The sequence below is a fragment of the Falco cherrug genome, chromosome 10 (assembly GCF_023634085.1).
Source record: "Falco cherrug isolate bFalChe1 chromosome 10, bFalChe1.pri, whole genome shotgun sequence".
Lineage (NCBI taxonomy): Eukaryota > Metazoa > Chordata > Aves > Falconiformes > Falconidae > Falco > Falco cherrug.
In genome coordinates, this window is record NC_073706.1 from 9,521,450 (window position 1) to 9,537,657 (window position 16,208).

A 16,208-nucleotide genomic window follows, 5' to 3' on the forward strand; every position below is an offset into this window, starting at 1 on the left:
ATAATTAATTAATTACACAGAGCATATTTTTATTTGAAAATTGCTGAAATACTATCCTAATACGGAGGCAATTACAGCAGTATGAAGTCAGCAAATAGCATGATAGCTTATTCCTCCTTCCTGAGAACACTCACTATGCTGACATCTGGCACTTTCATACCAGCATGTAACCATGGTGGTTGTCTCACTGTATGTAGCTTTACATGCATTGACTTAATTAAAACTGTATACTCTTGCAGTGGAGACAAAGCCTAAGACCTTTTTGTGGAGCAAAGCTGGATATTACAAACCCAGTTCTTCTCTCATCCTACCAAAAATGGGGATGCACAGAAGTCACTGGTCCTACACAGATGTAGTAGGTTGTTACGAATCAGATTTGAAATCTGTAAGCAGTCACTCTGATTGATACCGCTTTATACGGCATGAAAGGCCCATTGTGCTAGGGAGGAGAGCAGAAAGTACTATTTCAACTAAAGGACCTTTTGTCTGTGCTCTCTGTGCATAGAACCAGTGGCAAGTCTTGGTCATCTGCCACAAGTCTACAGGTTTGCAGAGGCCAGTGCAAAAATACCACCCACCTATGCAGTGGCTCAGATCAAGAAACAAGGCTCTTTTACCTTGGTCTTCTAGCACTAGTTAGAAATGTAATTCTGCAGATTTTACAGAATTCTCGCTTGGTTTCCAGTTTTAATCTCTACTCAAATAAAGAATGACAGCTATTCAGTCCGCAGGCAGGATTTTGTTGTGTTGATTTATGCCTTAATGTCACATCAATTATCAGAAAACAGAGATGTAAGTAACAAACTTTGTTTTAAGATTAAAGCGGCAAGTGATTTCTTTGAAAGGATAAGTATTCGTTTATTTAATCATAAGGAGGTCAAAATATACAGTACTGTATCATTCAGATGCTAGTGTGGATTAAAACTGTCCAGGTTAGCCCGGGGCTGAATAAACAGAAATCTTAATTTTCTGTAAAATTTATTAACTACAGTTATTACACAAGTCTTGTGAAGCAGGTAGGTGCCTGGACAGCCTTGATTTTGGTTTTTATTAGGATTAATTACAAGTATGGATATAAACAAATAGCTGATGAAACCACTAAGTTTCCTATCATCTGAAAAACATTAATAACAGGATCGTAGGTACAGCCTTGGAGTTAGGACTGCGGTGGGGACGCGAGTGCCCCCTTGTGTTCCTATTAGAACCTTAAATCGTTTTTAATTTGTTATCCCACCTCACCAAGACAAGAGAGAAGCTGTCTCAATCATGTAAAGCCTTTGCATTTTAGCGTTTTAATTTACATTAATAACCAATATGAAGCATAACTTTATAACCACTGATTCTATTATACTGCAGACTTTTTGCTAATTTCAGCTCTATTGAAAACCACAGAAGGTGACTTGGTTGTTTTTACATTTAACTATAACATTTATCAAAGGAGATTTTCTTTTTTTCCTGGCTGCTTTAAAGCTCTCTAAAGCTGAGGATTTGTTGCTCATGCCTTGCTGCACAAACTGCATTCCTTTGTCACATGCATTTTTTTCTGCCATTTATTTAATTCACTGCTGCTTTCTCACCTTACATACTCTGCCCTCTATAGACTTAAAACCATCCACATGACCTTTCTTTAAGTATACTACACATTGCTTGATGATCTTTAGAGTTGCTTTCTAACATCTAATGAACAAACCTTGTAAATGATATACCTTAAATGATACACCAATGTTTGCTTTAGCCTCAGGCATTTGATGACAGCCATGTAAAGGAAAATAATGAGTCATCTCTACTGCAAGGGAGCTTACAGAGAGCTGCTGATCCTTCAGCAACCAAGTGTATTCATTACTTGGATTTCCCAGCAGGTAGGATAGACACTGGATCTGTTTGCACTTCAGCATCAGACATCCTTTTGGAACCCTGTGGAACAAAATAGAGAAATTTATAAAAATTTTCAAATATTTCAGAACAGTTCAAGTCTGGAATTATGTCTTAGAGTTTTGCTACCAGATATTTCCCACTCATTTCACCTTTCTGCTTTTCTTAATTTGCCCTTTATTTATATGCATAAGCATATAAGCACCATCTGTATCATGACAATCCCAGAAAGCTACTGCTTGTGACTTTGCCTAAATGTGTTGGTTATTTTCATATAATTTTCCTGGTCAGCACGGAAAGCAATTGTCTTTAGAAATTGGACCAATGTACCAGAGACATGTTGCTGTGTACTTGCACTGTAGTTTTGGCATAGCTTTCTCTAAAATTTTCTTGGCCTAAATGGTTCACTGAAACCATGCTGAGTCCTTCAAGCATGATTAACAGTGTATTATAGCCAGCCTTGGTCTGCTCTAAGTTAAAGGAACATTAAATACTTTTATGCATGACAGGTATTTGACAATGTTAGAGTGATAAAGCTTTTTTACACTACAAATTCAATTCTGGTTTTGGAACCAGTTCAAGACACTAATCCGACTTAGATGAAGGAAATGCATAGATCTAGCCACACCAATTAAATTTTTTACTAGTAATTGATAAAACCTTGGCTTTAGTTTAAGATGCCTTGACCTAATTCTACTGGCCTTGAAACCACCGAAACTTCAGTACATGACAGCAAAATGGATCCACAACACTGTTTCAGAGGTCACTGTTAATGTAGGATGCCAATCCTATTTGTAGCCAGATGCCTAAGTCATTACATGCTAAACAGAAAAAAGAGCATGACAAAGCTAAAGGTGACTGCTATGTGCTTTCCCTACAACAGGAACTGTGCAGAATCATATACAAATTCTCCTTTCACACAGTATGTTTTGCACTGGAAACCTGACTCATCACTTCAGGTCACCACAAGACTATTCTGTGTCAGACCTGGAGAGTGAAAGATCTCAGCTTCCTCATCCTTTTCAGAGAAGTAATAACAGTGGGGTTTTTATACTGATTAGTCTCCACCTCATTGATATTCTTTTAACTTTTCACCTTTGAAAATCTAAGTATTAAAAAAAAAGCAGCCAAAAATCACAACAGACTAAAAGAATCCCCTGTCTTTGACTGTAATCTTGTGCAGCTCAGCTGGCTGCAATGGGTTTGTTTCTGCTTACACTGATGTTGAGTTTGGAAGACACTCTAGAGCAGAATAAAATTTTTTGGCCACATATACGTAGCAGCAAATGGAAACCACATAAAACAATGTAATAGCTCCTAATATCTATTAGACAATACCAAACAAGCTAGTAATTCCAAATTTATCCAACAATGCTAAAAACCTACACATCTGTTAAAAGACTTCCCACATTACAAGAGTAATGGAGTCTGTCAATGGTAGCTGTTCTGTCTGATGCATGAAGATATTAAGCCATTTTTAGACTGATGGAAACGAGGATGATACTACTTGCCATTCTTCCTATAAATGGGTGGAGAGAGGAGTAAAGGAGGGGAAGTCATTTGAGATAATCCCCATTTTGACTCATTTAGCACATTTGCAGAAGTGTCATACATTATTTGCTTATACTACAGTGTCCCTGCTGCACCCATCAAGGTGGTTGCTGATTAAAGCAGGAAGCGTTGAGGAGACTGGCTGATGATTCTTGTTAAACTGGAATTTCCAAGCCTTGTGTGAAACAAGGAACTTTGTTCCTGCCCTTTTAACGGACAAATTCCAGCTCTGCCCTCAGATTCAGAAGCACAGGTACCACTGGCTCACATCTTGCTTTCAGTTACTTTGCACACCCCTTTCAGTGCAGTGGAAGCTGGCTGTATTTGTGACAGCTAAGCTGGAACATATTATTTTGTGCAGAGCACTTTAAAGTGCACACAGAGGAATGTCATGGATTTGGAGTGTATTTTTTTTCCACCTTGTGCTCAGGAGAAATCTGTGTCAGTATACTAGATACTCTGATCAGAATAGGTCAGAATAGTTTCCACATGCTAAGCACTCCTAGTTTCTGACAACTTAAGTATGAGTTATTCCAGCTCAGAAAACAATGTCATTAATCTTTTTTTTACCCCCCTTTCTAATCTAATCTTTCTAAGACTCACTAAATACCTTTGCATTTTATATAGCTTATAAATTAATCTCTTTTACCATAGGGACAACCACTGGACCTTATCGTCCATGCTAAAACCCCTCAGCCGGGCTGCAACACTGTTTGCTTGCATAAGCGGCTCCATTTGTATCAAAAGTTTCAGCATTTGTTAGTCCAACCGGGAGCAGATGCTTGAACTGTAGTGTTCTCATCAGCTGCATTCCTGCACTACGACTTCCTCTTACTCTGTCCCCTTTCCCAGAGGAATCCACAGATTTAGGAGAGAGCGGTGTTAAAATAGCTGCTATTGAAATAGCTCACCAGAATTTAGGAGGCGCTGGGTGGGTACAGGTTATGTGAGCAAGTAAGGTCTGCTGGATCCCTTGTTAAGTATCTCCTGCTTCCATTTTATCAGCATAAAGCTTTATAGTTTTGCTGAGTTGTTCCCAGATATTTGAGCTGTTATCTTGAAATGAAAATTCTGGCATTGATTTGTGTGTGATCTAATACTTTTAGATTAATGATTACCCTTCCTAGGACTTCGTATGATCACCTAGGAGATGTGCAGATTATTTTTTTAAAAGCATAGCAGAACTGGGTTACTTAGATGTGGGTAATCTTTTTTTGGGATATTAAAAAAGATACAGTAATCTTCTGTGAGATATTTTCCATACACAGACCTCATTTGTTGTTGTTTTATTTTTCCCCTCCCAGTTCAAAAGCACAAGAAACTGACTGTATCAGCTATACTGTTATAAAAACTTTTTTTTTTTTTTAGCGCCATCTTCTGTTAATGGTAGAGGGAAGCTGTAGGAATACTGTTGACCTTTATAATTGCAACAGAAGATAAGGGACTATACAGACAAACTGTCTGGCATACTACTCGAGCAAGCAAAAATATCTCACAGAACATCTCTACTTCCTCTACATTTATTCTGCATTTTTTTTCCCCAAACGGTCTTTTTACCTCTTCACAATCTCCTCTCTTGATCAAAAAGCTTTTTCTTGCCCTTTGAATCAGAGACACCTTTCCTGCTTCTTTCTGTGTCTCATGAACTTGCACTCGAAAGCATGTCTCCTTGCTAGCTTGCACTTCCTGTTTCTCCCTTTGTGGAATAATTCTAAATTTGTATCTATTGTTAAATTCTACGAGAGATTTTTGGATACAGCTTGGATGAATGACACCATACAAATAAAGTACAGTTGTCAACAGACAAACCCTTTTTCACACAGTGGCTACAGTGAGAACTTCGACAAAGGAGGACTGTCAGTGCTTAAATTCAACAAACCTCCAGACCAGAGAAACAAATCCCATTTATCTCCAGAAATAATAGAGGCAGTTAACATTTGCCCCATTTCTAGATAACCTATGCTGGAAATATGTGGCTGTCTTCCTCCCCTGCAGCTGACATAAGAGATCTGTTACCATCATCTGAGTGGTTTAAGTAACAGAACTCCTGATTTCACTGCTGGGGGGAGGTTGCCAATACTCACAGCAGGATATGACACCTACACACCATGCTTCTGAGCGTGGATCAGATGCTATGCACATGAACTCATGTTGTGCACAGTGGAAATTTCATACAAAATTTGGAGGCAAAGGGTGTGAGGAAAGAAATGTGCACATAAGCATGCATGTGTTTGATAACTTCAATTAGCTAGTATAATTCATAGGTAGATATAAAACAATATCCTCACTTTCTCACATTCTGTTAAGCAAAAAGATTTCTCCTCTTGACTTCACTGGGAGCAAAGATGAATGGAAGCCAGCACAAGATGGTGGATGCTCCAGGTGAGCTCCTGGACTTCCTTGCTCCACTGAAACTACAGGAAAGTCCCACTGATTCAGTGAGGACCAGGATTTTACCCCAGAACAATGGGGGGAAACAGAAAGCAGAAGTGGCTGAACTTTTGCTAATCAATATTACAGAAAGTTATTTTCCTTTTGTTCTTAATTCCCCTTCTAATATGTAATTATTTTGGTAATGCAAATCACCTTCTGTAGTATACACAGTAATTCTGTGAAATGTGTGCAAATTAAACACTTCTTATGATGTGGAAAAACATCTGCCTCTGAATGAGTCATACTGGCCTGCATGGCAGCCCTTATTTTATAACCCAGTGTCCTAACAGGGCTAATTTTCAAATCTGTGTTACCATTTCAATTTGTATTGCTTGCCTTTCCTTCTTTCAGGCCTGGAGGATTGCCTAGCTCTTTTTCTTTCCTGACAACCTTAGAAGTAGGTTAGGGAGGAAGGAAAAAAAGCTGTATGTCTCTCAGGGGAGCCAGATTCACTAGGAATCATTGAAGGTAACAGTCAAATCTGTTTAGCTTCTTCACATCACTTGAAATTTGTGATGAAGCTCAGTTTACACACAAGGTTTCTAAAAGATGCTAAAAATGACCCCATAGGTCTGTGGATTTATTGCTGTTGTGGCAATGTGAGGAAAGAGGAGCAAACTGCATCCTTCCAGTTTGTTCGTAAAAAGCAATCAAAATCTGCCCTCATGCCAGCACTTGAGAGGCAGTCCCAGGTCTAATCTGTGCTTTTGTTTTTACCTTGGCACCAAATACAGACGAGGGGGAAAAAAAAGTTTCCACTTATTTAATACTCTGAGGAACCACTAGTTGCATGATTAACACCAAACCTTACAGAAACTCAGATTTTGCGCATACTGAATTCTTTCATTTATACGTTTCAGCTTTCAGTGAAGGGGGCATAGCTAATTTAGGGTAAGATTTAAGAAAAAAAGCAGGGAAAAAAACCCACTTTTTTTTTTAATGTGCTTAACTAGTCTATAACTGATCGCTAACATGAGCTGCTTATCTTGTGACCACTATGCTGGTTCCCACCCACCCAGTGGTCTACCTTAATTTTTTCCTTGCAGGGGTTTCCTGCCTTGCAGGGATGTCCCAGCTGCTGTGAAGCAGCAGCTAAACCACCGTTGTGGCCAGCAGGTTACTCACTGGCACCATGTCCACTTTTCCTTAACAAACACACCATAATTTGTGGGTGGTTCAGTACCTGCTATAGGAACAGTTGAGTCATCCCCATAGCCAAGGCATGAACCTCAAAAACGGGGGTGTGGGAACAATTATAGATCTCCCATAGTAAACCATACCTGCCTGTGAATCAGTACCCTGAGGCCCAAGTTTTCCAAAAACTTGCGGCTGTTTGGCTTTAGCCCTGCAAGCTGCTTGTGAAGTTGCACTCCATCGGAGCACAAATATCGCACGGTTACAGCTTGCAGGCTAGGTGGTTCAATCAGCTGAAAAAAGACTAAAAAGATAAGATCAAGTTGACGTACAAGGCCCTTAAAAAACCCTCCAAGTGACTGCCTCTTCTCTGTCTTCTTGAAGGAGGGTTCCTTGGAAGCATCTCCTCCGTTCTGGATGGAGTCGGTCTCGGCTGCTTGCTGCTCCCTGGAGTCTGGCTGCTCCCTGGTTTCCTGTTTGCTGCCTTTCTGCTTGCTCAGCTCCACTGTAGACTTCTTGTCTTTTGAACTCTCTTTGCTCTTTTGGCCCACAGGTTCACTTTCAGCTGGGGCAACTGGCCTCTCTGTGGAGTTTAATGTCTAAAGCAGTTTCAAACAATGGTTATTTTTAGTGTGAAATGTAAACATTTTGGAAGGCGATCCATAAATATATTAGAAAATGAAAGGCCACCTGGCAGGGAGAAATCCTGCCGTCCAACGAGTTTTCATTTACAGAGTTTGGGATGAACTCCTGCAGCCTTGACTTAGGGAAGGACTCCCAGTGAGCCAACAGAATTACTTACATGAGCAAAGACTGCAAGATCAAACCATCCCTGCATAGACTTTATTTATGTATATGTCTATGCTGAGGCTGTTTTAGGAGGCAGACAGTGTGCATGGTAAGATGCAGAGTCACAAGCATGCACTGCCAACTAAGGCTCTCCGAGCTTTTGCATCCAAGGCTGTGAAAGCACCCAAAAAGTGCAAGAAAAAGATCCGAGAGAGAAACGAAGTAAAAGACACCATAAAGCAAAGGATAAAACCAACTCTGCCATGAAACTGCACCACTCCACCAAAGAATTAACATGGGGTTTGGCTATGGAAGGCCATAGCGTCATAGAAAATTTCATATACAAGCACAAAAGAAGAGATAGCAAAGATTTCAAAGACAAATACAACAACAGAGCACCTATTTATAGTAAAGAAAAAGATTTCGAAACTCAGAGAAGTACCGGATATGTTTGAAGTTCACAGGATAAAAACCGTATCTGGCAAACAAAGGATAATGAAACTGTCACAGTTTGGAGAGTAGCAAATGGCTAGATAAGTTTTTGCTTGGAATTCACTTTGCAAATAGGATTGTTTTTTTTCTTATGCAAAAAATCGTATTGTCTTATTTATTACCATAATAATTAAAACAGCACACAAATTTACCATCTTGAAAAGCTGGAAATCTTACATCTGCCCGCAGGGCAGAGCCCAGAGCTTAATGCTGAGTAATTTTTCCAGCTTTGGGGATTTTACCATTAGTCTTGAAATACCTGGTGTTCTTCTAAAGGCCTAGGGTTATACACCTACATGACAAGCTTTAATTAAAAATAAAAACATTTTTAGACATTATGATTTTAGAGAAAAACCTGAAAGCAGAAACTCCAGAGAAACAGAATGCAAATACATCTCTCATATCTATTAAAAAAACCCTCAGACCCTCTAATTTTGGGGAAACAAGAATGAGAGGGGGTAGCAATACTACCTCTGGCCTTTTTAACTTGATTTACCTTTTTTCCCCACCCAATCTTAGCCCCTCCCCCCCCCATGTAAATTATAGAACCTGCAACCATTTAAATACATTTAGTCTTGACCAGTAGGCTTCAGTCCTCTGCAAAATATGTGCTTGTATTTAACCGTTTCCTTTTCCAAAGGACAGACATGTGTGGGTATATGCTTGCTTACATCTGGATTTGTCTGCTTTTAGTCTTAAAAAAATACAGCTGTGAAGCTAGTCTTTGCTCTAGTTCTGCAGGAGATACATGAAGGCAGCCCATGAAACCTGGAGATGCTGGTGATCAGTAGCCCCATGCTCACGGGCAGGCACCATCGGGTGTCAATAGTTTATTAAAGCAAATTCAAGAATGTCAGAGTACAGGAGAACTGCCTGGGGCTGCACAGACACGGCACGCTACCTGCAGCTTGTTCACCTGCCTTGAGGAGAAGGACCTGCTTGGATGCACTTCTGGGTGCCCAAGTGATGCAGGAGCTCTCCCAGCACAAGGACAAACAGAACTTCATAGACCCAAATTTAATTCTGTCTTTCTCTTTCTGAATAACTTTATGAGACAGGAAGCTCTCAGTTGCTGGCCCCGTCGGTTAGTTTGAGAAGATCCTTCTTACTCTTATTTGTCTTCACTCGCCTTTGAAATGCTTCTCTTTGGTACAATTGCAAATGTGCACATTCAGTTCAGAAATAACCACAGCACCCAAAATACAGATATGAGACTGGATACGTCTGAACTCAAAGGTGCCAGAACAACTTCTAACCCTTATTAACACTCTGAAATCTGTGGGTTTACTCTGCAGGTATAAAATTAGAGTTGAGTCTTCCTCACCACACTTGATTGTGTAGGTGCCTGATAGTTACAGCATTGCAGCCAAATCTGAACTGGGTGCAACATTATTATTTCTGTGAGCAGGTTTGGGCCTTTGATGTTAGTAAAACAAAACACTTTAAAAATATTCATAATACATTTTCCAGGCAAAATAAGAAAAAAAAAATCCAATCAGATAATATCTTTGAGGTGTTTCATATTAACCTTGAAAGGCAGGAAATTGGCATATTTTATATTGATGGGAGAAGCTCAGGAAATACAAAGTGAAGCCTATGAATAATGAAACATGTTAATGTTTCTTATTCTAAAGGGTGATCTGCACCTGACAGATTGCTTTTACTCTCTCAACATTAACAGTGCTGCTAGAGGGGAAAAAAAACCAACCCAACCAAAAGATTAACAGGATAGTATTTTTCCCCATCATATTTCAGGAGACCTTGATCCAAGGCTGTTTTTTAAGCACAACAGCAGACCCCCTAAATTTCTGCAGATTTTGGATCAATGTTGTAATGCATTTCTGTAGCATACAGAATGGCAATGATGAAGAGCAAAGAAGAATCACAGCATTCCAGAGATGCAATAGCATAATTTAAGATTGTTTCATAGAAATTCTAAAAAAGGAAAAAGTCAACAGCAGATAGTCTTCCTTGAGCTCTTCTGTGTAATAAAACTGTGCTAATTTACACCAATGCAAGCAAGAGAAGAAGGAAGACCAATAAGTTATTTAAAAAAAATGAAGTAAACTGGTTGATAATTAAAATAATACAATACTTAAAAAAAAAAAAAAGTAGATCCAGGTCTGTAACTTTTAGTCACCCAGATCATTTCACAAAGCTGTTGTATAAAACAAGGAGTAAGCGTCACAGGACAAGACCTTCTATATGTAGGATGCTTTTAGAGAAATAATTCATAAAGATTAACCTTAGCGTCATAGGACATAATTAAAATAGGAAGAGTGAGAAAATAATTTTAGTATTGATTAAAAAAAGGAAATTCTGAAAGGTCACCTTCCAATACATCTTCTGCTTTGCTCTCAGGTTGAAGGAAACCTTATGCCTGAACACAGAGCCTGTGTTCTGTCTCTCATTGCTGAATGTAATCATTCTGGATATCTTGACTTGCAACAGGTGAGGGTTTGACGCTCAGAAAAGGTAACAGTATTTGTTAATGAAACTGTGATATTTCTGAAGCATTTTTAAAGCCATAAAGAATATAATGTAAAGGTCACATCCAAAGTTTCAGTTTAGCTTTTATGAACATAAAATGAAAGAAATGAAATGAGAGTAAGAAAAATTATTTTCACAGCTTCTGTTAAATTGCAGTGAACAGTTTTCATTCTCACTTTCATTTCTTTTCTATGGAGTTTCCACCTAAATGATCCTTTCCTCTGCAGACAAGTAAATCAGTGAAGTAAAAATTATTCTAGCTGTGTGTATTTAGATTCACTGCCTAAGCTGAGGTACATGCAGGAAGTAAAACAATAGCAAGAGAGATAGGAAAAAAAATTGAACATAAAAACACTGATCATTTTAAGAAAAGGAACACACCTGAAAAAAAGCATTAAAAAAAAATCTGATAAAATAAATAGATAAGTAAAGTAATATGTAAATATATAAAGCTCAATGAGCATGTAGCACTTTTCTTTCAGTGATGTTTATATTTCAAAAGCTAGAATTGTATGGAAGCAGGTGACAACAACCCATCACCAAAAGATGAAGAAATCCGGGCACTTACTTGGTGACTGGGGCTTGGGCCATTTACCTCTTCTGAACTGGTTGTCCCTCCATCACCCTTGACTGACTAAAATAACAAAGGATTATAGGACTTCTAACTGGGTTCCTGTTTGAGGCATTAATTCAATATGAAAACACGAGTCAAAAAACATGAGGTTTGATTTAAGGATACTCTTTATAACACTAAAACAAACCCAGACATTTCAGAAACTCTACCAACACTTTTAAATACCCACATCTCCAAGGCAGATTTTTGCTAGTCGTTTTCTATGTGAAGTGATTGTCTCTCGCAAGTCAATTTTCCCATTAAGGCCTGAGAAATATGAATGAGGTCTCAGTGGACCAGAGATCATATCAGCCAGTAAACAAGACAGTGCTATCAGGCCTGCCGCTGTAGTTTTCTAGGAAAGAGCTTTTGCTTGCTTTTCAGAGGCAAATCTGTCTTATAAGATCTAGTGGGACTGCCTTTCTATTTAACCATCATCCTAAGAGCATATCCCGTGAATAATTAAAACCCACTCGGCTTTACAGATATATTTTTATATTTTATGATCCGCATCCATTTTTCCCAATTTTTGCTTTCCAGTTTATGCCTTCTGTCTATATAGATCTAAGTAATGGCCCTTCTTGGTGCCCGCTGTTCCCAGCCCAGACAATCAGAGCAGACCCTGAGGCTGCAGCACTGGCCAGTCATTCAGAGCAAACCATGACTCTGAAATATGTTTTTAAGGTACGGTCCTCTGTTTCTATCTAGATTTCAAAATGACAAAAACTTGGTTGACAAAACTAGCTCAATGAGTAAATATCACAACATTTGTGAGAATTAGATTAAGGTTTAGTTACAATTAGTGACATAAAAGAAACAAAATAAATAAGTACATTTATTTAATTAAAAAGTACGCTAGAGGATTCAACATGGTATTCTCCTGAGTACCATGTAAGACACAATGCTTAGCAGTAAAGCATAAAATAAATTCCAGAATTTCAAAGTGCCCAAATTTAAATGTCATTTTTCATTGCATGAGTTCAATGAAAACAATGAAAGGATGTGACTTTTGTTCTAAAGATAGATCAGGAGGATTTGTGGGTTTCTGTAGCTTGTAGATTTGTTACTTGAAGCACAACAGTATCAGCTTGATCCTGTGTGTGGTATTATTGCAAGGACCTATTTCAGTCTCTGATTTCCCCTATAAACCCACAGAAAATCAATACATAGAAGCAGCATGATAGAAAGCTAAACCACTTCATGACAATTCATTACTTGTCACAAATTGTGGGAAGAATGCTCTTTCTGGAACATGCTGCTGCTCAGTCTCTTGCATGTTTATGCTTGTGACTATGTGTAAGAGGTTGCAGAAACGGAGGGGAGGAAGCGCTGTGTGGTCTGTCTGAACATTACAGGATAGAAACTCAGCCCAGAGTGCATGAAGATACATTGTGATAAGATCTAGTTTGCATTTCTATTTCAGTAAGTCTTTAAATGCCTTCAGAGAAAAAAAAAAAAGTTTATGCTATAACAGCAATCACCTTGTTACTTTTTTTTTTTTTCTAAAAAAAAGCACCAAACCAACAACAAAAAACCCAATTAAAATTACCAGGGGAAAAAAAAAAAAAAAGAAAAAAGAAAAAAAAAGAAAAACCCCTGCTTTAGCCAATTAGTAATCTGTGGTTTGGTCTGTCTCCTCACCTCCCAAAAATAAATAACAGTGTAAAGACCTTGAAGTCTCTGCCTAGACAAAGTTCCCTCTTGCCTTCACTTAAACATATGCTTAAGGATCACAAGGATTTCTCTCTAGAGCACTGCTGACCTCTTATCCTTGCCTTTGGTCATTTAGAACTGCTGCTGCTGCTGAAAGCTTCCTGAAAGGGTTTTCTGTTTTCTGCAGTAAGGGTGGATCAGCATATCTTTAAATGGAGGAGGGTGGGGACAGGCAATAGGCTTACTACATTTTCATGAATAATGAAGAAAAATTAAGTTGGGACAACATAAAATAGTTATTCTTGATGCCAAATGCTATTTATTACACAGCACAGACACTACAGACAATTTGAAAATAATATTTTTTTTGTTATTCCAGAAAGATATATTTTCCTTGAGAGTTGAGAGCATCTTCCTTAATCCAGAAATAGGAGGGGTTTTTTTGGGGTTTTTTTTTTTTTGCAAAGACCATACTCAACACTATCTCAGACTAACTGTGCTACCAGTCAGCTTCCCAGCTGAGGACAAAGGCTACACCCCCAGTTTACAGTCAATAACTCTGCTCATTCTGATTTAATAAAAATAAATAAATAAATAATAATAAAAGCGCAGCCATTTTACATCCTTCTCATCTCCACAAAAATATCTCAAAACAGACATCTTGAAAGGATTTATCTTACCTAGCTTTGTATCTGTTTATATTGTATGGAGAAAAGCAGGAACTTTATAGGCTCATGCCATCTGACATCCTAAATTCTAAGGGACTCTCAGACCTGCGCACCTCTACTCGGTGCCTTTAAAGGGAACCTGGGTGACTAGCTCAGGTGTAGCCACTTCTATCAAGTCATTTACACTGGGTCTGATGTATCCCACCCTGTAAATAATAAGATAGCTATTTGATTTTAATTAATGAGACATGAGTGACTTTCATTTGGAAGCACAGGATTTCACTCACATTCACGTAGGTGTGGGTTAGTTAGATAAAAAAGCAGTAGTATTTCTTCATCTTTTATTGATTCATGGGGCTTTAAACTAATACTTTATATATTTCTATAATTTCCCAATAGCTTTTGTAGCATTAGTTAACCCTCTCCCATTTTAACCACAGCAATGACTTCTGTGACCTTTGCAATTGCAAACAATTCGTCACAAATAAGAAGGGATGTCTCTACTGAGCAAGTCAGCGGGCAACCTTCAAGACTCATGCTGTCTTTTCCAAAATAAATTACTCCTAGTTCTTGCAATGGCTATCCTTGTGTCAATAGTGGCAACTATAGGGCTATGGATCTAAATGTCTATTTGCTATCAGCCTGTGCTTGTACTTTCTAAGCAGAATATGTTCAAAACTGGGGCACATGGAGAATAACAGACTCGCCTGTCTGAGGCTCACAATAGACTGAAATACTATTAAACAATTTCTGAGTCCCAGTTTTGAATTCTAAGAATATAAGCTACATTTTCTTAGGCACGTGGGTGGTTGACCTGTGTAACATAAGTGTGGATGTTATCAGAATACCTTGGGATCATCTTCTGCGGGTAGAAGAGAAACCCAGTAAACCCAGTAAAGTAGTATAAAATTAAAGGTCAGTCTCTTTCAACAGCCAGAGCGATAATCCATCTATTGCCAGAATGGAGACTAAACAATGAAGTATATCAGTAAACAGAAGCCTGGATTTTAGCAAAGTCCTGCCACATTCCTTCTCACGACAAGCATGGTTTCTTTCAGAGACCATAAGTACCTGTGCTTGTCCAGATCCTGTCTTACAAGAATTCCTGGCCCACTCCACCTGCAGCAAGGCAGGAGGAGTGCTCCAAGAGGACCTGCTGGATCAGCCAGTGACCTGCACCACGTGGATGGCATGCTTTGGACAGGCTCTGATGCCACTTTAAGGCATTTCCCATACCTCCAAGAGCCTCCTGCCCCTGTCACCATGGGAGGTAGAACGCCACAGGGTACATTTAGGCATTGGCTGAGGTTTGTCCAGATTTGCAAGTGAAAGAGGTTGAACAGATGCAACCACGTGAAGACATTTTATCCCCCATGCTTCAGGTAAGAGGTGCTAAGAACTGAGTCCCTCACACAGGCAGAAAGCACAAGGGGATGGTGTGATGTCAGGCCCTTTGCTGTGCTCCTTAAATGTACGTTCACGCTGTGGCCGGAGCTGCAGTGTAAACTCTCATATGTCTGAGTTAGTTTAAAACTAACTAGCATTAGTATGAACAGCAGATTAATGACATTAGCATGAGGACCAGGGAGGCTGCAAATGGCAGCTCCCCAAAATGTGCAAATTACCGAGCTCTGAGCTCCATGGTGCCAGAATTACACCACTACCAGGCTGCGAGCTAGCTATTGCAGAGCTGGCTCGGCAATTCCTCCGCTTTATGGCTGTTACTCTAGGGTAGTCAGACCTCAGGAGAAAACTGCAGTGGGAATGGACATTTTCTGAGGGGAAATGATACCTTCCAGTATGCAGTCTGCCAGTATAACCGTTCTGAGCAGAAGGACCTTATCTCTACAATACCCATCTCGGCTCTCAGCCCCACAGCACTGGAGCTTGGCGCCTTTTCCTTGCCAGAAAAGCCTCTCTTAGAGTCTTAAACATTTCATGCATTTTCAGCGCTCACCACTAGTTCAAAAGCTTTACAGAGAGTGGCTGTTTAGCAGTGGCTTAAAATCCTTCTGACTGCCTTAGGAATCAGAAATACTGATTGACCAGTCGGCACAAAGCTGTAGGTAGGGCAGCGACATAGCTCTGATGTGCGCAACAGCATGGCAGTGGTCCAGTAATCCAAAAGTTATTCAGAGGAAACAGCCTGGGACATACTTCAAGGCCAAAAATATATTAAAGTAATCCATGATCTGTTTGCAAATTGATAGCCAAAAGCAGAGCAGATAAATACTAAAGGTTTCAAAAAGCTGCAAAACCAGTTACACAGTTAATACAATTCTGTTTCCCATGTGGGTAGATGTTTGCCTACACAATAGTTCTGTCTTTCTAGGCTAAAATCCGGACTAAACGCCTGCTCTGATTACATCTAGGCTTTTAACACAGCCCTGTTTTCTCCCATGGTGACTAAGACAGGTGTGGAACAGCTTTATTATTTAATTGGTGCTATATTTTTTAAGTAAGGTGACATGATTTGAAGTCATGGTTGCTATAGGTGTCCGTGTTTGATATGC

At 39.2% G+C, this 16,208-nt stretch overlaps 1 protein-coding gene across 3 annotated transcripts in view; it reads right to left on the reverse strand.

Annotated features, from left to right (window-relative positions):
• BCAS1 (brain enriched myelin associated protein 1) overlaps positions 1 to 16,208 on the reverse strand; it is a 53,554-nt gene continuing 37,346 nt past the window's right edge. Inside the window, exons 10-12 of one of the 3 annotated variants that reach the window (XM_055722889.1) lie at positions 11,330 to 11,395; positions 7,323 to 7,589; positions 2 to 1,914 (exon numbers count right to left, since the gene is read on the reverse strand). In XM_055722889.1, coding sequence (XP_055578864.1) covers positions 1,840 to 1,914; positions 7,323 to 7,589; positions 11,330 to 11,395 — 408 coding nt within the window. In that variant the 3' untranslated portion in view covers positions 2 to 1,839. Of the gene's footprint in view, positions 1,915 to 7,322; positions 7,590 to 11,329; positions 11,396 to 16,208 lie in introns of all 3 variants that reach the window. The other 2 variants (XM_055722887.1, XM_055722888.1) reach the window with 2 other exon arrangements.